General features: G+C 35.8%; 2 protein-coding genes across 5 annotated transcripts in view; both read right to left on the reverse strand.

Annotated features, from left to right (window-relative positions):
• The window catches only part of LOC132130929 (unconventional myosin-Vb-like), a 55,833-nt gene extending 41,341 nt beyond the window's left edge, over positions 1 to 14,492 (reverse strand). For 2 of the 4 annotated variants that reach the window (XM_059542807.1, XM_059542809.1), the window contains exon 1: positions 12,285 to 12,759. In XM_059542807.1, the coding sequence (XP_059398790.1) occupies positions 12,285 to 12,311 (27 nt within the window). In that variant the 5' untranslated portion in view covers positions 12,312 to 12,759. Of the gene's footprint in view, positions 1 to 12,284; positions 12,760 to 14,087 lie in introns of those variants that run through there. The other 2 variants (XM_059542808.1, XM_059542810.1) reach the window with 2 other exon arrangements.
• Positions 14,493 to 14,643: 151 nt separating this feature from the next.
• Positions 14,644 to 22,787, reverse strand: cfap53 (cilia and flagella associated protein 53). The gene is made up of 8 exons (XM_059542811.1): positions 22,372 to 22,787; positions 21,939 to 22,168; positions 21,687 to 21,860; positions 21,302 to 21,605; positions 20,291 to 20,509; positions 19,982 to 20,198; positions 15,280 to 15,382; positions 14,644 to 15,196 (listed from the first exon to the last, which is right to left on the reverse strand). The coding sequence occupies exons 1-8, from the start codon at positions 22,438 to 22,440 to the stop codon at positions 14,953 to 14,955; spliced, it is 1,560 nt and encodes a 519-aa protein (XP_059398794.1). The 5' UTR covers positions 22,441 to 22,787; the 3' UTR covers positions 14,644 to 14,952.
• Positions 22,788 to 23,260: the final 473 nt, after the last annotated feature.

Here is a 23,260-nt window from a genome sequence, read left to right on the forward strand (position 1 = left end):
GCGTGATAACATGATGTGTAGAATGACAGCGCCATGGCTTGTCGGACATAGCAACAGTAACTAAGGGAGGCGGGTTTTTTTGAAGAGTCAATTGCATACAGTACTGTGGAAAAGACACCTCAGTCCTTCCAATTACACACCTGTTAACTCAGAGATTGAACTTTGCACAGTCTTTTCCAAATAAATCTCTCTGAGCCTTCCCAGCTAACAACAGTGTTTTGAATCCTGTTAGAGGCGGAGTGAGAGAAACTGCAAGATGATTTGTGGTAGGGCTGGGCGATATGGCAAAAAAAAAAAAAAAAAAAAAAAAAAGTTTTTCACGAAAAATCTGATAATTTAAATAGATTTTTTCCCCACGCTACTTAAAATCAGTATTCAATCAGAAACAACAAGCCGAGAAGACAAGTTGGCAGGCTCTGCCATTGTAAACAGTGAAAACATTACATAACATAAAATCTAACATAACACTCTTATCATATTGGATACAGTTTGTAAATGTTTGTAAGACTGTCATAGGTCTTCATAATTTTTTTTTTTTCATGGGAGCCGCACTGATAGGGCAGAGTCAATCAGAGAGCCACTTTTATCGCATCAAAAAAGTATCAAAAGTTACATCTAGTCACAAATAGCATGTCTTTTATCAATCTGTCATCCCTGATATGCAATGCAATACAAAAAGGGCTTTCTTTATCATTTACCAGTCAAAAACATAACTGATACAAGATGATAAAAAAACAGTATTACCTTAATAATGAAAAGAGCTTAAGTTATTTATTTATTTATTTATTTTATACTAGCCCATCATGCATCTAACCATCCAAGTGCACAGTCTGCGTTAAGAGCTGTTAAGATTAAAACTGTGAATCAGTTCATGACCGTAGGACAGAGCAAGTTTAGTTTTTTATATATATATATAAAAAACTGAGTCCTTAGCCATCTTCAAGAATCGGCTTAAAACACATCTCTTCCATCTTTATTTGACCCTCTAACTTTAACACTCACTATTCTAATTCTATTCTTCAAAAAAACTACCTTTCTAATCTTTTTATATTCTATTTTCTTTTCATTCATTATGCAATTGTATATGTATGTGTGTGTGTATGTGCAAAGACCTCTAACTAGCTTGCTCTATTCTTTTTTCGTTTTCTTTTTTTATTCTATCTGTTTTCTTTTTATTTATTATATTATTATTTAAAATCTGTATATGTGTACTGTGTTAACCTAACTGAGACTTGTTATAGCACTTATATATCATTGCTCTTTTTGTTGTTTTTGATTGCTTCCACTGTCTTCATCTGTAAGTCGCTTTGGATAAAAGCGTCTGCTAAATGAATAAATGTAAATGTAAATGTAAATATATATATAAATTATTTGTAAATAGAGCTGACACTGTCTAACTGTGTCTACACCGGACGCGAGAGTTGTGCTGCGCCCCGCTGCGCTAAAAGTCTGTCTAAACTTGATGAAACCACACTACATTTGCAAATCATCTGAACGTAGTATCAGTAGAGTTTATCATAAATAGAACAAGCCATCAGTTTACTGATGAGGATCATGTCGCATTGCACCGCATCCAGTGTAGACAACATCACTGGGTTCTATTGTCTTTTTTGGATCGTGCCACTCGTGTCTGGTGTAGACATGGCATGAGTTTTTTAATGGGTTATGTGATAGCCCTGCTTGTTGAGCTGTAGGTTGCTTTTTGGCGGGAGTGCTTGTGCTGCCGCGGTCTTGTTCATTTCGTAGGGCGAAACATCTCTCTCACTCGGAAGCATGTCTCTATGGCAAATGCACGGGGGAGGGTTGAGCCCAATCAGAACTACGGGAGCCCTGAGTGGAGCGTCGGTGGATGTTAAAAAGAAAAAAAAAATGTATTTCAAACAAATCGATGTAAACTACACATTTGAGCGAAGCAAACAGTAAAATAAAAAAAAACTTGAACAGTCTCGCTGCTTTGTTTTCTCTTGTGTGGGTGTATTCAAGCCACGCGCTTCAGTGAAACATTAGAATCTGAATAGAGCATTCAGCGCAGGGGCGTGGTCACATAAGATATAATGAAGGGAGACGTGAAGAAACGGACAAAAAAAAAAGCGTCATTCATTTTAATGACGCTTTTCTAAATGAAGATCACTGCAGACCAAGGCTGCAGACAGCACACCTTGTTTGTTATCTTTATTTTATAAATGCACAAAGTTTTGTTGTTATTATGTCTGTATACAAAAAAAATTGACCCTTTACAGATTCGATTGATGTATTGCGCTTATCTGTACGATCAAAACTAAAAGTGTAATTTAAGTTCTTTTCGGGGTTATCAGGAGAAAATGCCTCATAACGCGTATACGCGATAATCGACTCCAAAGGGTTAATCGATAAAATCGATTTATCGCCCAGCCCTAATTTGGAGATATGAATGAATCGGGTGCTGAATTTAAGTGTGCTGTCTCTGATAGTGTCCATGTGACAGCTTCACATGGAGTTAGTTAAGCACGTGCATCCCTGAATGTCTAAAATGAATGTCAACATTGTATGCAGGGAAAGGTGAATTTTGTTATTCTAGAACATAGTGTACTTGTGATCACACCTGACTTTAACAAAGACATGGCAACTAGCAAAGCCTAGATTTCTAAAGTCACACCTGCAGCCTGATCGAGTGCCAATTTATTTAAAACACAAGCAATGGAATATCTCACTGGGATCATATCATACAATCTGAAAAAATAATAAATAATAATAATAAAGGACAAAAAAATGCATGCTGTGTATCCAGCTTTAGAGTTTGTGCTCATCTGATCTGGTCTGACACAATGGGGACATACTTTAACTGAGATAAGTGAAATGTTGGGATGTACTGAACAGACTCCCTTTTAGGAGTCTTTGCTGAGCTTCAGGCAGAAATAAAAAGAAAAACTAAGAGCGAACAGTGAGATACACCAAGACACAGCAGAAACATTTTAATGTTTTGATCAAACAGCAGGGGTCACCTTCTTATAATCTTTCAGTGTAGCATTAAAGGGGTCATACCATACAATTTAATTTTTTTCCTTTCTCTTTGGAGTGTTACAAGCTGTTTTTGAATAGATAAGATCCCTAAAGTTGCAAAGACTTAAAGTCTCAAAGCCAAAGAGATATTATTTCTAAAAGTTAAGACTCGTCCACACACCCCTAAAATGGCTCGTTCTAACACGCCCCCCCACATATCTATGTCACTGTGTGGGAAGATTTGCATAACACCGCACAAAGCTTGTGGAGTAGCCTACAATGCTGGCTCAAACAGTACACTGACTGAACTGCTGTGAAGAGAGAGATGAACACCGAGCTGAGCCAGCACTGACAGCAGACTGACACACAGAGCATCTGAACCGAACTGATTCTTTTGGTGACTGATTCTGAACTGATTCTGTGCTAGTGTTATAAGCGCGGGTAAACCGAAGGCTTGAATCAAGGGCAATCATCGCCAATGATGCCAATACACGTAGAGTGCAAAAGAACCGGTGAACCGTTTTCTTCAACCGGTTTATTGAATCGAACTGTCCGAAAGAAGTACTGGTGATCCGAAAACCGATGCAACCGGTTCTTGACTCGTGAACGAGTCAGTCTTTTGTTCGTTATCTGGCTCAGTTCGGTGTTCATCTTCAGTTCTCTCTTCACATCAGCTCAGTCAGTGAACTGTTTGAGTAAATCAATTACTCCGGATATTGGTTTGTTTGAACTCAGAGGGAGTGTCAGCCACATTAAAAAAGTTAACAGCTTAAGTCATTTATGGATTCATGCGTATTGGAGACGCGAACCGTTTAAAACGATTCAGTTCGATTTGGTGAACTGGTTCAAAAAGATCTGGTTACATCGAATGATTCATTCGCAAACCGCATATCACAAACTGCTTTGTTTTGAACTCTTTCTCATAACAGACACGGAAGAGAAGACAATGCTGAATAAAGTCGTAGTTTTTGCTATTTTTGGACCAAAATGTATTTTCGATGCTTCAAAATATTCTAACTGACCCTCTGATGTCACATGGACTACTTTTATGATGGTTTTCTTACCTTTCTGGACATGGACAGTATACCGTACACACAGCTGAAATGGAGGGACTGAGAGCTCTCGGACTAAATCTAAAATATCTTAAACTGTGTTCCAAAGATAAACGGAGGTCTTACGGGGTTTGGAACAACATGAGGGTAAGTTATTAATTACATAATTTTGCTATTTGGGTGAACTAACCCTTTAAAACTGCTGTTGGTTTGTTATCCAAGCAATCTGTAATTACTGATAAAGATCAAAACTGACATGTTTTAACAGTCATATGAAAAACATATTCAATAGATACAAGAATATTCAAAACACATACACACCTCAAACATTTCAGGAACTCTACGCAAGTACGAGGAATCTGGGATAGATGTGATGAGCAAAAGTACCTTATTTCCATGAAGACCTGCATCACTTCTGACAATTACTAGAGCTACAGGCTAAATTAAACTATTTTGGGAAACTCTCCGGATTTAACAGTCTTCACATATTTAAAGGGAAAGTTCACCTAAAAATTAAAGTTCTCCCTCAAATCGTTTAAACTCATATAACATTTCTGATGTTTTGTTGATGTTTTAAGACATTTAATGCTGTTTCTTCAATATAACTTAACATGAATAGTGACTATAGGCTGCCAAGCTCCAATAAGTACAAAATATGTTGTGTGCTATATACTAAATTAATAGCTTTGTGTGAAAAATAGGCAGAAATGTGTGTTATTCACTGGAAATCTTGTTTTGACGGCTGTAGTACATTCATTTCCATTCTATGGAAAATAACAACTTGGATATTGTGCAGTAAAACGTGTTTTGTGTTTTATGTACTAAATGTCATTCAGGTTTGGAACAAAATGATGAGTTCATTTCTGGGTGAACTATGAAAGCTTTAGGTACATACAGTAGAGATGGGCGTGTGTACAGAAAGCAAAATGAATTAACTGAAATTTGATGCTTTGCCCTCATTATTTTCTCAGTTGCCCTAATATAGAGGTGTTTCAGTAGAGCAGGCCACATGCAAATGCTGCTGCGCAAGACCATCCACTTATTTGGCTTGTAAATCATTCTCCGATGACAAAACATGAGAGTCTATTACGACAGCCTCAGTGGAGGATTGTGACGGGAATCCTGGGCGCTTTTCCACTTTGTCAAGGAAGTAACAACAATTATGGTGTTGTACGTACTGTACCGTAAAGACTAACAAAATTTCACCTGTACCAGCTCATTAGACCATTATAGGGCACAGCATTACAGTAGTGTTTTCAGTCAGCATCATTGTATTTGGGTAATTAACATAATTAAAATATACAGCAATAAAACAAACATTTTTGTTTAAACAGATGTGATGTTTTAAAGAAATCCAATTTCGGGTTCAGGTCTTAGAAAATGTAATAAAGCATAGCTACACTAAGGCTAATTAAAAATCTTTTTTTATCATTTTAATTAAATCTTTTTTTTTTTTTTACCTTTAATATACAATGTTTGGGGGACAATATTTGGCAGAATGTGGAATTACAGTTTATATACAAAAAAATTTTTTTTTTCAATTTTATCAATACTTTTGTTGAGATTTCAGATGATGAAGTTGATACGGCCATGTTCATAATTACGTTTAGTGCTAAACAGCACATGTGTGATACAATCCCATGATATAAACTGAGGCCTAATTCTGGCTTTATGAACATAGTGAATGAACAAATGCCTCATTACCAATACAATGACAACATAAAAAACCACACTATAGGCACAGGAGGGGTGAAACCCACCGAAACAAGAGGGTCTGGGAAAAACACTGGTCCCCTTTCATACACAAATAATAAATTAACATTAATTAATATCACTTTGTGCTCCAGTGCTGAGTGTGTCCCATTTTAAAAAGCGCTCAGAGACAAAGAAACCCACCCATAGTGTCCGTGTACAATCAGTACTGACTATAATGTTTCTGTAAACGGACGTGGAAAGATTCAGTTTAAGGTAAAGAATGCATGATTGGCAGATTATGGAAGATTAAGGATAAGAATGAAGTTTTGACAGCTTGTAGTGGCTACATCATCCCTTTATAGCTGCCTGAGCCCATATTATGACATCATAACAACTGACATCATAAAAAGACTGGATCTCCTAATGACATGAATGATGTCTCATCACATACCGCCAAGTAAGATACTTTGCATATATGCTTTACACATGATGTTCAACAATCCACTTGAACAAATCCGTCAAGTCAAATCGAGGGAATGCAGATTGTGAACGTTTTCTTTGGAAACAAAAAGTACTTACACAAATAATTTCATCCAAATTAAATAATATTAGCTCAATGAGTGTCTTCAGTAGGGATGGGACGATAACCGGTTTTATTGATAACCATGATAAAATGTGTTGAAGGTTAGTAATATCGTTTAAAAATGAATTATCATTAAAACCGTGTTTGATTATCGCGGTTTTAATAACTCACTATTAAATCATGTCCAGCCAGCAACAGTCTGACGCAAGCGCAGCGCAAAATGTTTTTTTTGTTTTTTTTCGAGAAGGAATGGCGAAAGTCAGTGACTTTTCTATGCTTTTCTATGCTTCTACACTTTTCATTGTAAGGAAGGAAATGCCACAGAATTTAATCTTTCTTTAAATTAAGTGCATAGAGTTGCTTGTTTTATTAGTTGTTTGTTGATTATTAAATATAAAACTTGCTGAAATGTTTTCAGTGTGAGCATCAACTATTTTTGAACACTCATCTCGTTTCAACAAAACCGTGATAATATTGATAATCGTGATCATTTTAGTCACTATAATCGTGATATTAAATTTTCATACCGTCCCATCCCTAGTCTTCAGTCAAGAACACTTCCTCCTAAAATTTCTTTTAAAGGAGCATTGCGTAGGTTCTGAAATTTCTAAACGTTATTGACACCAGTGGCCGTTAGAGGAACTGCAGCCAGTCTCACGCTCGTTCTCAGTGCGCACACTCTTTTTCACTCTTACGAGGAGTGTCCGTGGGTGTCTGAATTGTGCTGGAGGCTGGTCGCTTCTTTCCATCCGCAGAGTCCATATGAAAACACTATTGCCGCTGCTTACTATAATGGCTGGCGTGCCGTACGGTTGTAACCCCAAGTAGACGAGAACGCGCATGACGTCACATTTTCTGAATTTTCGCGCCAATTCGGGCCCGACTCCTCCACACACAATTGGTGTGGACAGTCGAGGTGTCATTCTTTTTTTTACATCATGGTTGGCTCATACATGTACAAATGAAAACTCTATCTTAAAGATTTTTTTAAGAACCTTCACATAGCTCCTTTAAGATGTCATTAAGTAGTTGGCTATTGTGAATGGCTATGGTGAATTAAGCTTATCAGACCACATTTTAAATGTAGAATTATTACACTGTGAAGCTTCTATAAAGGACTCTGTTATTCACTGGGATTAATAAATACTGGATCCTCAGAGAAAAGCTGAATTTATGAGTTTCTAACACTTGGAATCTGTTATTAATGTATAATTGGTTAAAAAAAAAAAAAAAAAAAAAAAACAACAACAACATATGACATGACTGAAAAAGCCTTAACAACAACTGGTCAGGACTGGGGTCAAACCTGCATGACTGGTTTTGCGCAGTCTCTTGTAGCAGTGTAACAAAACATCCACTTCAGCTTTTTATCTGAGCTGTGAGTGTTTGCGACAGCTCTAAAGATTTTATTTTTGGTCAAAAAAGAGAAATCAAAGAATCCATAATGATAACAGAAAAAGCTACTTAAAACTGGGTCTGAAAATTGTGGTAAAAGAATCTACTTGTCCTTAAATATTCAATGCACATTTTCTATTCAGAGCTACCAGTTTATCAGAAAGATCAGTAGTGTTTGAAAAACTGTTTGGAAACAACCTATTAATCAATTCCACCAGTAAAAAAACAAAAACAAAACAAAACAAAACAAAAAAAAAACATTTCACCTTTCAATTCCACATGAAACACGATTTGCATTACTTCATAATGGTGTGTTTTCAAAGTAAAACAGGATATTTACAGTAAAGACGTATAATGTTACAAAATATATTTCCATTTCAAATAAATGCTGTTCTTTTGAACTTTCTATTTATTGAAGAATCATGAAAAACAAATTTCGAGGATCTTTTCAGCACTCTAATAACAATAAGAAATGTTTCTTGAGCATCATATCAGTATTTTAAAATGATTTCTGAAGAATTACGTGACACTGAAGACTGGAGTAATGGCTGCTGGAATTTCAATAAATAAATTACACTCGAAAAGACATTTAACTAGAAAAAAATGTAATTGTAAACTTTCACAATATTACTGCTTTTAATGTATTTTTGAGTAAATACTGTAATTGTAGTCCTGGTGATGTGCATAACTTTCTGACCTCAAATCTTACTGCTGAATGTTTGAATGAAATAAATAAATTACATTAAATAATTAGAAATTACATTTAAGAAATCTTCATAATTTTATTTCAAATACACTGCACAGATACATTTTTTCAATAAAAATCCATTTGTGAATTCATGTTGACTTTAAAGACTGCTTGAATGGAAAGCTAACAATCTAAAAGCATTTATAAATAACAGAAACTATTACAAATAAACTATTTTTACATTCCTAGTATATCCCTGTTGGGGAATTGTCAGGTTTCACTGGATTCACTAGACTTTCCCCTTAGGCTACAGGGTAAAGGGTTAGTTCTGTATCTGTGCCAGACACACCCTGATCACTGCAGCACACGCACAAAAGCCCTACAAGGAAAGATCAGGTGTTTCTTGGTGGACGCGTCACACTTTTTTTCTTTTCAACCTGTGATCTTTGTCCACGGTCCAGGAATATCTGGCCGATTGTCTGAATCACTCTGAAATCTGAAACCAGTACCTGACAATGACAGATCAGGAGTGAGGCTTTGTAGCAGGGGTTAACAGGTGAACTGCCCCAGGAGACTTCTGGTTAAATCAATGAAAAGTTACAGGAGGAGAGCAGGTGCACCAAATAAAGGTTTCATTGCACCCCTTTTCCAAATTCTGTATATGGACATAATAAAAAACAAATTGGGAGTCTATATTGCATTGCCTTGCTGTAGCTCAAACACTATCAAAACCAAGATCATGAGCTCGAACACCAGGAAAAGCGAGAACTGATAATATGTGTACCTTGAACGCAATGCAAGTCACCCTGGAAAAAATCTTCTGCCAAATGCATTAAGGTGAATGCATTAAGTGATATATTTCATTACAACTGAGAGATATTGCATATTTACAATACATGTTTTTTTTTTTTTCAATTTCGTTTGACAATTTTTACAATTTTACAACAAAATCAATATCATTATTATTATTAATAATATTCACATTTATTACAAAAATACGCATTTAAATAAAATGATGTAATTTTCTTCTTGTGTTCATTTAGTGATTAACATGTCTTGATTATTTTTTAGGGATGCACGATAAACATCGGACGATAATTAATGCGCATCTAGTTCATTATCAGTGTGGATTTGTGCAGCTTGTCTGTGATCAACGGCTCTGTGTAGTAACTGCTCTATGTGAAATCACGCACCTGATGGAATTTACCGTTGATTAGAGAACCGGCTTTACTGACGACACGCGCATGAATTATCGGCCGATATATATCGTGCACCACTATTATTTTTACCTTTATTTTTATTTACATTTTGTCTTAAAAATATTTATTCTTATTTGCAAAAAACATCTTTTAGGTTGAAATAATGGGTTATTCAAAAAATAATTACCCCAATACAAAAAAAAACTATATAAATATCGTAATATATTGAATATCGTCAAACCCCTCAACATTTAATCAGTATCACCCAGACTTCTATGTATTACACTCAAAACCACTGGGTTAATCGTTTAACTTTAAACTGTGCTGATGAAGCCAGGTATGTAAAAACCAGAACTGGTCATAAGCCATTTTTTTAAATCAGACGCAATTCAAACTCACATTTCTCTCCCCAGCCAACACTCACAAAGACTCTTGTTTCTGCATCATTTACTTTAGCAGTGGCACTAGCCGAACCATTAGTGAATGGAGTGTGATCGCATATCCAGCCCAATACTCCCCCTGGATCTGCACATGACTTGTTTACCTGCCCAGAGGCATTAAGAGACCTCAGCAGTGATGTAACATGCAGTTTAATCAAGGAGATGCAGTAACGGAAACAGAAGACCATAAATTACAAAAAAGAACCGAGAACAAAAATGTTCAAAGGGGTATTTTTTTCACCACAAAAGAAGAAAAGACTGCTCACTTGGGCTTAAATACTCTTTTTGTCCATCCCATCAAATCTAGGTTGTGTTGGGGTCAATTCAACAAACCTTCCACCTAAAGGAGAGGGGAAGAAACTTCAGCAGGGGTGCATTGTGCCCCAAACTAATCCTGTTTCTGAGACCAGTAACCAAAGAAAGACACAAAGCTCCAACAACATGCTACATGGTAGCTTACACACTCACAGCAGGCAGCACCAAACTATACAATGTGATTTAATGCAGTTTCTTAAATGATTTGTCCTTCAAAATGTGTTGTCAAGATTTTTTACTCTATGTTTTAGGTGGGACCTGTTTTTATACAGTCTACGAGTGGGACACATCGAAGAGATCAGCCTCTTTAAAAGTAGCAGGTTCGTTAATGAAAAAAAAAACAGATGGTAAATTTGTTCCCTTGTCTTCCGTAAAGATTAACAAAAAGCAGATTAGCAAGTTTAATTAGGAGATGAAAAAAAAACGGGGGTGCCACAGATGACTTTGGGTGTATAAAAATAAAAAGGGAAAAAATCCAGTCCATTCCATCCTCATTGAACCAGTGGCCACTGGAAAAATGCTTGACCATTAATTCAATACTATTTGTTCTCAGTGTAATCAATGACACACATTCAATACTATTTGTTCTCAGTGTAATCGATAACACACATGGGCAGGGTGGTTACGATGACATCACTGGTTTGGTCTTTTTATGATCGCTAAGGTAACACCACAGAATCTTATAATACAACTTGAAAGCTGTGGAATACTTTTAGGGCAAGATATCAGAACAATACCAGAGCACAAAGGCTGAAATATGGAACTGAACTGATGTAATATAAATCCACCCTTATGGTGACATTATGAGAATCAGGCTGAACTGAGCAGTCTGTCCAAGCCTGAAAAAAAAAAATCATTTTGCATACAAGCCCAAACAACTGGGAAAGACTGAGTCACCTGCAGCATAAGTGGCCATAAATATTACAAAGGTCTTTCCTAACCTCTAAAATTATATTAACAGCTTTCCCTCTGTGAAATATCTCCACCAGAGGTCAAAATAAAATAATACGAATAAACAAATGTCAGTCCATATTTGTGGGATTCGCATAACTGCTGAATTTCTATTACTTTCTCATTTTTACCAATTACTAAAGAATCATTAACAGGAAGGCACAGAAAAAAAAGCATAATAAATAAAATTATGATATACACACACACACACACACACACACACACACATACATACATACATACATACATATATATATATATATATATATATATATATATATATATATATATATATATATATATATATATATATATATATAGAGAGAGAGAGAGAGAGAGAGAGAGAGAGAGAGAGAGAGAGGGAGAGTAAATTAATACCCAATAAACTGAAATCGTTGGGTTTTGACAGATAACGTACACCTAAAACGCAAACAAAGGTCTTTCCTGTTGCAGCATATTTAGATAAATATTATATATAACACTATCAGAATAACTGAAGTCCTCAAAAGAGGAAGAGCTCGTCGTAAACACTGGCTGTATCTCGTATCTTAGTGAGCTGCCTACATAGACGGTATTATGTGATAACAAACACGCATGTGAACGCGCTCAAAGATGCTGTCTAGGTAGGGAGCTCACTCGGTTTTCGAGCATCACGAACACCGAAACTACCTGCAGACCGAAACCAACAGAAACACACCTGTCTGCGATACTTCCCTGTGTTTTATAGGAAGTTAAAGGCAGTTTAGCAGAACCACAGGGCGACAAGTAGTTGAATATTACCTTATGTGAGGTTTTATGATGTTCTGAAATTAATTAAATGATTTTAAGCTAGTCATGCTACATAAAAAAACGAAAATTGGTGAACACGTCGCGTCGTTTACGTTCTCACACAGAAAATAAATTACATATTACTGTCCACCGGTCACATATTATTAACAATTTATTTATCTATTTAAGGGTGAAATAAAAATAATTCCAACAACTCACCTTAGAGTAGAGTTCAGTCACAGACATGATCCCAAATACAGCTGCACCCACCAAAACTAGTTACATAAGCAGACGTAAGGTTAAAATATCTCCGTTTGAATACGATGATATTCCCAACAAGTTTTATAATCCAGGTTTTCTGTGTCCTGTCACCATTCCATGTCGTCCCGGTGTGCGTGTTTGTACTTTTGAACTCCCTCTGACGGCTAATGTTAGCGCGTTAGCCGCGCCTGATCGCGGCAGGTGTATGTTCCCATAATTGAAGTTGAGTTTGACAAGCCCCTTTCATCTCCTCCTCCACATAAAAATCAAGCATTAAAATAAACGATGGCCACGATAACTCACTGAGTTCAGGTAATGACTTAAAGGAACTAGTTAAATGAAAGAAAAGTGTGTAAATGTCAAAATGCAGTAGTTGCTGCCCTCCCTTCTTCCCTTCTCCATTGACTCTATCGTGCTGACTGACATGACCGCAGCGGCAGAGGCGCATGGATCAATGGCACAGTTCAGTGTGTCTACAGCGACACCTTCTGGCCAATTACAACACTGCACGAAAAATAACATGCTCCCGGAAATGAGACTGCCCTGATTAAATGCTGAGGTTTCAAAGAATGACCGCTTGTTTCTATTTAAACAGCAATACGAAAATATAACTAGAGCATTTTTAAAAGCGTTTGCCTTTGTAAAAGTGTCGTTTACAGTTAAATTAGTTGAGAACACCAAATGAAAACAAATGCAAAGCTACAAGCACTTGCCTCATATAGCTGTACATGAGATGTAATAAATATACATATGTGTGAATGACCAGTAATGGTGCCAAAAAAAAAAACACTTAACTGTGTGTGTGTGTGTGTGTGTGTATGTGTGTGTGTGTGTATATATATATATATATATATATATATAAATATATATAGTAAATAAATAAATAAATAAATAAATATATTAAAAAGTTAAAATTCTAAAGTATCTTTTAAATAATAAATTTATTATTATTATTTATTATTATAAAATATAATTTTTATTTATCTGTTTATATATCATTTTAATGACTTATTAGATCCAGACCAAAAAAATACATACACACATAATCACATAATTGACCCACATGTACTATTCAGTGTGGTTTTGTCAGTCATTTGAGAGCATTTTAGTCTTAATAAATGATTACTCCATGAAATAATTTATTTTTTGCTTTAATGTTTTCAGCTAGACATTAAGAATAAAATAGTCTACTATTAGTACACAAACAGTATAAGCTATTAAATACAAAGAAACACATCATTGCAGTGCACCAAGATGACTGGGCCTATTTCACTGTGATAATACAATGTGAAGTTTAACAAAATATTCTATATATTTTTATATATATATATATATATATATATATATATATATATATATATATATATATATATATGTGTACTTTTATTGAGTTTCTCACAAATATCTGAAGGCAGAAGCTGCCTAGAAAAATCAGATAGTGTGCACTGTCTGCATCATTAATCAAAGACACAAAGCTGAGCAACACAGAAGCCTCTCTACTCTTATCTGCAAGGTGCAGAGTGAACACAAGCCATGTGTAGACTACAGGATGAAACATCAATTCAGAATGAGAATACCTAAGTAGTGTTCATATCCTGAATGAGGACATAAAAAAATTAAGTAAATGTGTTTAGCTATGGTTACACAGGTTTAGATTGTAAATTATAATTGATTTATTTATAAAGCTGGAACCTGTAAATCGTAGTGGACCACATACTGTCATTCAAATCTAGAATTAAAGAGTAGCAATGCCTGACCTACCTTGACATACAGTTCATATTCACGCATTTTCTCTTAAAAATTGTGCCAATATCCACAGACACAATGATTATCGGCACTCTGAATTATTCAGATGTTGTATATTCCTCATGTCAAGCTTAAAAAGATTGTATAGCGTACTTTGCTGAATTTTGTAGTTCCAAACTGGCTTGGGTTAAAAGTTAAACCTGTCTGAACAGCCAAGTGAGAAAACGAGACAAAAATGACATAGACCAATTGCTCCACACCCCTACCACTCCTAAGCAAGGTATTATGTGTTGACTAACTTCTTCACCATACACAAGCTGTCGTGGTTTTTGCAGCGCCAGAAGTTACCCATACACTCATTCACCCTCTAATCAATTAACCCAGCAGCTTACTGGTCTAAAACCCTGTTGTTAAATCATTAAGGAAAAATTCATATAGTTAACTGTCATTTTTAAACCTTAACCTTTTGACCTCTCCTGGTATTATGTAGTGTACAAGCTTCATAGCAACCCTGGACATCTTTCCATTGTTTTTAGATTAGATTAGATTTGCAAAAAGAGGACACTATTCATTGAAATTATTGGCTTTCTTTAAGTAATTCATTTTTCAACGTGCAAATATCTACCTCAAAACAAGTTAATCCAGTCAGACTTGTCTGAATACAAACTTCAGCACATGGAGAATGAATCTGATCACAGATCACCCAAATGTTTAAAACATACAATGTATAGTTATTCAGAAACGATCAAGGTATTTAAGCATGTAAGTTCACAGAAAGTTCCTTATTTTTCTTTTTTAATGTATTTTCTATTTTTATATCATTTTTAGAATATTTCATACTTATGAATGTTACTTATGTTGTGAATAGAATTGGTTGGAATTATGCCAACTGTGCGCCAAAGCTGGAGCAGGGGCGCTCTCGTCTCCTGAAGGGATGGACTGCCGTGGAGCCGGATATTGGTCTTGAAAGGATTTCCTGAATCTTCTTATTGTACTGCTCCTGGTACAGCAGACCCTTCTGGAACTCATATTCTTTCTCAGCTTCTTCTGCTTCACGAATGCGTTGGCGGTACAGCATCTGAGCCAATAAATCAGCCTGATATTCCCGAGTGGCCTCCCTTAAACTAGAAATTAGTGAAAGAAAATATGATTTTTGTATGTTTTGGTATAAGTATGATTAAGATGAACAACTTTGACAAAAACCTACCGATTCTTTTCTTCTTCATCCAGCAATTTGTTCTCTTGAAGGATTCGGTCAAGCTCCTCTCTTTCTTTAAAAGGCTCAGCCTGTTTCTGCATATTCTCATTCACTAAAGAGAAAAATAGCATTTTCAAAATAAATATTATATATTAAGTACAGACCAAAAGTTTGGACACACCTTCTCATTCAAAGAGTTTTCTTTATTTTCATGACTATGAAAATTGTAGAGTCACACTGAAGGCATCAAGGGCTATTTGACCAAGAAGGAGAGTGATGGGGTGCTGCGCCAGATGACCTGGCCTCCACAGTCACCGGACCTGAACCCAATCGAGATGGTTTAGGGGTGAGCTGGACCGCAGACAGAAGGCAAAAGGGCCAACAAGTGCTAAGCATCTCTCGGGGAACTCCTTCAAGACTGTTGGAAGACCATTTCAGGTGACTACCTCTTGAAGCTCATCAAGAGAATGCCAAGAGTGTGCAAAGCAGTAATCAAAGCAAAAGGTGGCTGTTTTGAAGAACCTAGAATATGACATATTTTCAGTTGTTTCACACTTTTTTGTTATGTATATACAACCGCATAGCAACATCTTAGCAACTTCCACGGATACCCTAGCAACCGCATAGCAACACCCTAGCAACCACTCCAGGTACCCTAGCAACCGCATAGCTACACCTTAGCAACCACTCCGGGTACCCTAGCAACCGCATAGCTATCTATCTATCTATCTATCTATCTATCTATCTATCTATCTATCTATCTATCTATCTATCTATCTGTCTATCTATCTATCTATAATCTGTCTGTTTCTAATCTATCTATCTATCTATCTATCTATCTATCTATCTATCTATCTATCTATCTATCTATCTATCTATCTATCTATCTATCTATAATCTGTTTCTAATCTATCTATCTATCTATCTATCTATCTATCTATCTATCTATCTATCTATCTATCTATCTATCTATCTATTATCTATCTATCTATAATCTGTCTGTTTCTAATCTATCTATCTATCTATCTATCTATCTATCTATCTATCTATCTATCTATCTATCTATCTATCTATCTATCTATCTATCTATCTATCTATCTATCTATCTATCTATATCTGTCTGTTTCTAATCTATCTATCTATCTATCTATCTATCTATCTATCTATCTATCTATCTATCTATCTATCTATCTATCTATCTATCTATCTATCTATAATCTGTTTCTAATCTATCTATCTATCTATCTATCTATCTATCTATCTATCTATCTATCTATCTATCTATCTATCTATCTATCTATCTATTATCTATCTATCTAGAATCTGACTGTTTCTAATCTATCTATCTATCTATCTATCTATCTATCTATCTATCTATCTATCTATATATATATAATTTGACTGTTTCTGATCTATCTATCTATCTATCTATCTATCTATCTATCTATCTATCTATCTATCTATCTATCTATCTATCTATAATTTGACTGTTTCTAATCTATCTATCTATCTATCTATCTATCTATCTATCTATCTATCTATCTATCTATCTATCTATCTATCTATCTATCTATCATTTGACTGTTTCTAATCTATCTATCTATCTATCTATCTATCTATCTATCTATCTATCTATCTATCTATCTATCTATCTATCTATCTATCTATCTATCTATCTATCTATCTATAATCTGACTGTTTCTATCTATCTATCTATCTATCTATCTATCTATCTATCTATCTATCTATCTATCTATCTATCTATCTATCTATCTATCTATCTATAATCTGACTGTTTCTATCTATCTATCTATCTATCTATCTATCTATCTATCTATCTATCTATCTATCTATCTATCTTCATAGCAACACTCTAGCAACTATCCAAGCCAACCTAGCAACCACTCAGGGTACCCTAGCAACCACATAGCAACACTCTAGCAACAATCCCAGGTACTAGGGCTGCACGATGTGTCGTTTAAGCATCGATATCGCGATGTACGAATCCACGATAGTCACATCGCAGGATGTGCGATGTAGGCTGTCGTAGTTGATCCGTTATTCATTAACTGTACGGGCCAGCTACTCCCCTGCCCTTGACGAATGTGATTCGCGGATTAATTGCACACCTTAACCATCATAGAGTGAAAGTGTATAATTGACAGGACTGAAAACCACATGCAAGTTTAACAGGGCAGAGAGAGAGGGAGCGCGAGAGAGACAGAGAGAGCGAGAGAGCCAGAGAGAGAGAGAGCGCGAGAGAGCCAGAGAGAGAGAGAGCGCGAGAGAGAGAGAGAGCGAGAGAGACAGAGAGAGAGAGAGCGCGAGAGAGACAGAGAGAGAGAGAGAGCGCGCGCGAGAGAGACAGAGAGAGAGAGAGAGAGCGCGCGGGCGAGAGAGACAGAGAGAGAGAGAGAGCGCGCGCGAGAGACAGGGAGAGAGAGCGCGCGAGAGAGAGACAGAGAGAGAGAGACAGCGCGCGCGAGAGAGACAGACAGAGAGTACATTAGAAGTACCATCAATGTTTATAGAAATGTATATGGATTTATTTTGCATGTATTTTTTTTTTCTTATGAATATATATGTATTTTTGTTTTGTTTGTTTCTATTCTGCTATGTACAATGCTTTGGCAATATGTACCTTTGTATGTCATGCCAATAAAGCAATATGAATTGAATTGAGAGAGAGAGAGAGAGACCGAGAGAGAGCGAGCCGTTTTCAAACAACACGAGCGCTGTCTTGCTCTCTCTCCGTCGCGCATATTAATCAATTGACACGATGGTGTCGATGTTTAAATCATTTAAAATGAGAATGTAAGTGTGCTCACCCCATTTTTGTTTGTAAGAAAAAATATCGCAATATATATCGCAGAAAAATAAAATATCGCAATGTCATTTTTTCCCAATATCGTGCAGCCCTACCAGGTACCCTATAAACCGCATAGCAACACCTTAGCAACCACTCTGTGTACCCTAGCAACCGCATAGCAACACCCTAACAACCATCCTAGGTACCCTAGTAACCACATAGCAGCACCTTAGCAACCACTCTGGGTACCCTAGCAACCGCATAGCAACACCTTAGCAACCACTCCGGGTACCCTAGCAACCACATAGCAACACCCTAGCAACCACTCTGGGGGACCCTAGCAACTGCATAGCAACACCCTAGCAACCACTCAGGGTACCCTAGCAACCGCATGGCAACACCCTAGCAACCACTACGGGTACCCTAGCAACCACTACGGGTACCCTAGCAACCGCATAGCAACACTTTAGCAATCACTCTGTGTACCCTAGCAACTGCATAGCAACACCCTAGCACCCATCCCAGAAACCCTAGCAATCGCATAGCAACACCTTAGCAACCACTCCGGGTACCCTGGCAACCGCATAGCAACACCCTAGCAACCACTCCGGGGGACCCTAGCAACCACATAGCAACACCTTAGCAACCATTCAGGGTACCCTAGCAACCGCATGGCAACACCCTAGCAACCACTCAGAGTACCCTAGCAACCGCATGGCAACACCCTAGCAACCACTATGGGTTCCCTAGCAACCGCACGGCAACACCTTAGCAACCACTCCGGGTACCCTAGCAACTGCATAGCAATTAACAAACTTTTCAACTTAACTTAAAATTTAATTTTAAACTTTTTAAACTTTCTGGCCAGGCTTTCTCAAGCCAACTTAAAGTTTGTCTTGACAAATTTTTTTATCTAGTTCCATATATAATTCCACATGTGTTAATTCATAGTTTTGATGCCTTCAGTGTTGAATTCAGTGTGAATCTACTATTTTCATAGTCATGAAAATAAAGAAAATGAGAAGGTGTGTCCAAACTTTTGGTCTGTACTGTATATACAGTATATATATACATATATATATATATATATACATACATACATACATATATATATATATATATATATATCATGCTACATTAAAAAAAAAAAAAAAAAAAAATGTTTTATTTATTTTGGCAGATACTTTTGCTCACCAAGATTTTTTATGTGATCAAAAATGCATTAAAACTTAACATTCTGAAAAAAAAAATATTTTTGGATGTAATGACTATGTTATTAATTGTAATAAATATATAATAAAATGTATGTTATTATATGTATATATTACAAACTTTTTTTGTTAATTTTAAAATATACTGACATGGTTATCAAAAACAGTAATTATTTTTATTATCAATAAATAATCACCTCTTCTGCTTGATAGTTTGTGGAAACCATGATAAAAAATTTTCAGAAATCTTTGATGAATGGAAAATAACCTCATTTTTTAAAAAGATGTTTTTGTAACATCACAAATGTATTTATAGCAACGTCAATCAATTAAATGTGTCCTAGCTTAAAGTAATAATTTATTATGTGTGTGTGCTCTTGTTTTTGTGACATATCAGGACACAACTTTGTATAATGACATGGGTATGACAAGGAGAGGGTGACTTATGAGGACATAACCCATGTCCTCATTTTTCAAAACATTTATAAATCATACAGAATTCGTTTTTTTGAGAAAGTAAAAATGCACAAAGTTTCATTTTTAGGGTAAAAATGGGGTTGGTGAAGGGCGATAGAATATACAATTTCTACAGTATAAAAAATCCATTACGCCTATGGGATGTCCCCACTTTTCACAAAAATAAACGTGTGTGGGTGTGTGAAAATGGCTGATCTTAAAGCAATTTCCTTACACTTCTCTTGGATCTGCAATCGACGAGTGTCCATGACATCCTTCATGAGTCGGTCCCTCGCTGCCTTTTCCTGACGCCACTGTGCTTCCCTGCGGGCCCAGGCCTGCTGCAGCTCTGATTCAAACAGCTGCTCCGTCTCAGCTTCTTGCCGTTTCTGCTCTTCTAGCTGCTCTGCCAGATACTCCCGATATCTGCGCTGCTCCTCTTGACGCTCCAGCTGTTTAGTAAGAACAATGTATGAATAATGAGAGAATTAAAACAATTTTAAGTGATTGACAAAAATGGCCACAGTGTGGGCTGAAATCTAACCTTTTTGAGGACCTCATCTTGCTTTTCATCTCGCTCTTCATTTGTTAGTTGCTCCAGAATGCTCATATCCAGTGCCAGCTCTTCCTGCCGATCTCGTGCCAGGCGCTTCATCTTTAGCCGAAGTGAAAGGTCCAGTTGTTTACGTCGTTTCTCCTGATCTTGAAGCTTCTGTCTGTGTTCTCTCTCTGCCTCCAGGCGAAGCATCTCCCTGTGCTCTCTCTGAGGAGCACAACGTTCAACAGAGTCAGTGCCACAGCTTCAAAGTTTTATTGTATTTTTAAACATTTTTTAATCCATCAAGGCATTATAATGTTCGGTTTGTAAAATTTATATACATTTTTGAGATTTGCTAAAGATTATATTTATTAGTGAGATACTTTTTTTTATTATTTAGTTTTTACATATTAATTTTAATAATATAGTTGTATACTTAATACTATGTAAATAAATTTAGATTATTTAGAAAACATCAGTTCTAATATTTATATTTATTTATATGTAATAATATAATAAGTGTATATTAAATGCCATTATATATATATATATATATATATATATATATATATATATATATATATAATATAAGTTGTAATATATATTTATCCTTTTAATAATAAAAGGTTGCATTTTATACTATTATATTTACATTATTTTACTAAAATATATATATTTTTATATATATTTATATTTATATATATATATATATATTTAATAAAATATTAGTTCTTATATACATTTTTGTGAATTAATAAAATAATACAAAACTAAACAAACAAACTCAACAATTACAGAAGAACGCATTAATTTAAAGAAAATTGAAGTGACCATTAAGGTAATTTAAAGATGGGGAAATGAGCATGTCTGATTAAATATCCAATATCTACAGATTATGATTCAATTAAAAAATCTCTAATATTGGCCAGTAAACAATATGGTACAGACATATTGTGCATCCCAATAATAACTGTGGCTTGATTTGATTGATTCATCATCCTGTTATATGCTCAATACCAGTAACTGGGCCTCCTCTTGCTTCAGTTGCTTTGCCTGCATTCTCTGCTGCTCAGTCGTTTCCATCTGTGCCTGCAGGAATGCCTTTTGCTGGAGATTGTTCTCTCTCTGACGCTGAACCTCATGGTTATGACGCTCCTCTTTGGCCAGCCTGTCGCTCTCCCACATCTGGACGAACAGGCTGTCTTCTTCTTGTTGCATCCGTTGCACTTCCTCCTTAGTTCGGATCTGAGCTTCACGCTCAGAGCAGACCTCATCCTGTCTGCGCATCATCTCCACGGCACGCAGCTCCTCACATTGCTCTCTTAAACACAGGAAGACTGAACATCTTGTAGTCTGCATCAAAGTATAAGTTTGTCCAACCACTAATGATATGGCGTTCTACCTGAATAACTGATCGAGTTTCTCAGCTGCAAGTCTTTGTCTCTCGCTCTCTCTTTTCTCTCGAAGAGTCTTGGCTCTATCAAGCATCTTAGCTTGCCTCTCCAACACTGTCTCCTTTTTTGCCTCCATCTCCCTGAAGATCTCCCTCTCCTCTGACTCTAGCAGCTCACGAAGCCTGTAAAAAAGAGCAAATGTCATCACACTATACAATGAGACGATTTCTAAATAATAATTGAGGTTATTCCATTCAGACCTTTCCCTCCTTTCATCAATGTCCATCTGGTACTGCTCTCTTACTTCCTGTAGACGTCTGTTAATGGTGGCTGACACCATCCTGCGGTGTGTGTTTTTTTCCCATCGCATTCTCACATCACAGGAGCTTTGATCCTTAGTAAACTCCAGCACTTCATTCTGGATTGCCTCCTGTTTCCTCCTCCTCAGAAATAGGTCATCTACATCTTTGGATAAAGGATGTTTTGCTCTCTGAAATGCACATATTTGAGTTGAATAATAACACAAGCAAAATTGTATAATATGCATGTACATTAAATATCTGGGTTAACATATCATTTTACATTTATATTATCTTTCATTAACGTAACTATAATTATTTGGAATTAAGTTGGAAAGAAAGATAAAACTTTTCATGTAACGTTAACGTTATGTCTATGATAATAATAACTCACCAATGCCACTGAATGTCCAGGTCCAGTTACTTCCCGACATCGTGTCCTGTTTCGCTGGGATGTCAACATTTTTTTCAATATATAACGTTATATCAATTTCTTAGAGTCCAGCTAGCCTTAGATATAACCACCAGCTGTAGTAGTGTTTAGGGAACCGAACTGATGTTGCCATAGCAACGACATACGACACCAGTCTACTTTCAGCTCCTGTTATGTGATAATTACGATGATTATGACAACTTATAATTATGATTTGCAATACATGTAAATAATAAAATTAAATGTCGTATTACAAAAAGTGCCTTAATATTATGAATGTGAATTTATTTGCCGTGATCACCGTGACAGGGTAGCTTTTATTTTGTATAGTTTTCAAGCGTTGGAAACTATACAAATTAAAAGCCCTCAAATTTAATATGACTTTTTATTGCTTGTACGAAAATTGAATTGAATTGAATTAATCTTTATTTCGAACAATTCATTAAAAAATAAAAAATAAAAATGACAGCAATTCATAAGAAATATCCATATAAATAAACAAACATGTATAAAATAATAATATAATATTCAACCTGTTCGAAATAATAATAATAATAATAATAATAAAAACCCAGGCAATCAAACATTTACACATCTTATCCTAACCAATATTACTTAAAAACTATTATAAAAAGTGTAGGAACATATAAAATAGCACATGTAACTCAAATTCTAATTTAGTTTATATATCTGCTACAATATTTTATTTTTAATGGTCTGGTGTCTTAGTTACTGAACAGTTTTACAATACAATTCGAACGAAACAAACATGAAAGTACCATAAAATACTCCAGTTAATACAAAACCTTTCCCCTCATTTTTAAAGTCGCTGCTAATGTCAGCTTTTATA

This window comes from Carassius carassius, chromosome 47 (assembly GCF_963082965.1).
Source record: "Carassius carassius chromosome 47, fCarCar2.1, whole genome shotgun sequence".
NCBI lineage: Eukaryota > Metazoa > Chordata > Actinopteri > Cypriniformes > Cyprinidae > Carassius > Carassius carassius.

Bases quoted from the DNA above. Each gene is read 5' to 3' on its own strand.
- cfap53 (XM_059542811.1), bottom strand. From the start codon at position 22,440: ATGTTGACATCCCAGCGAAACAGGACACGATGTCGGGAAGTAACTGGA. The intron at 20,199-20,290 runs GTTAGATTTCAG...CTTACTAAACAG, and splicing joins AAGATGAGGTCCTCAAAAAG to CTGGAGCGTCAAGAGGAGCA. The intron at 15,383-19,981 runs GTAAGGAAATTG...TTTTCTCTTTAG, and splicing joins ATTGCAGATCCAAGAGAAGT to TGAATGAGAATATGCAGAAA.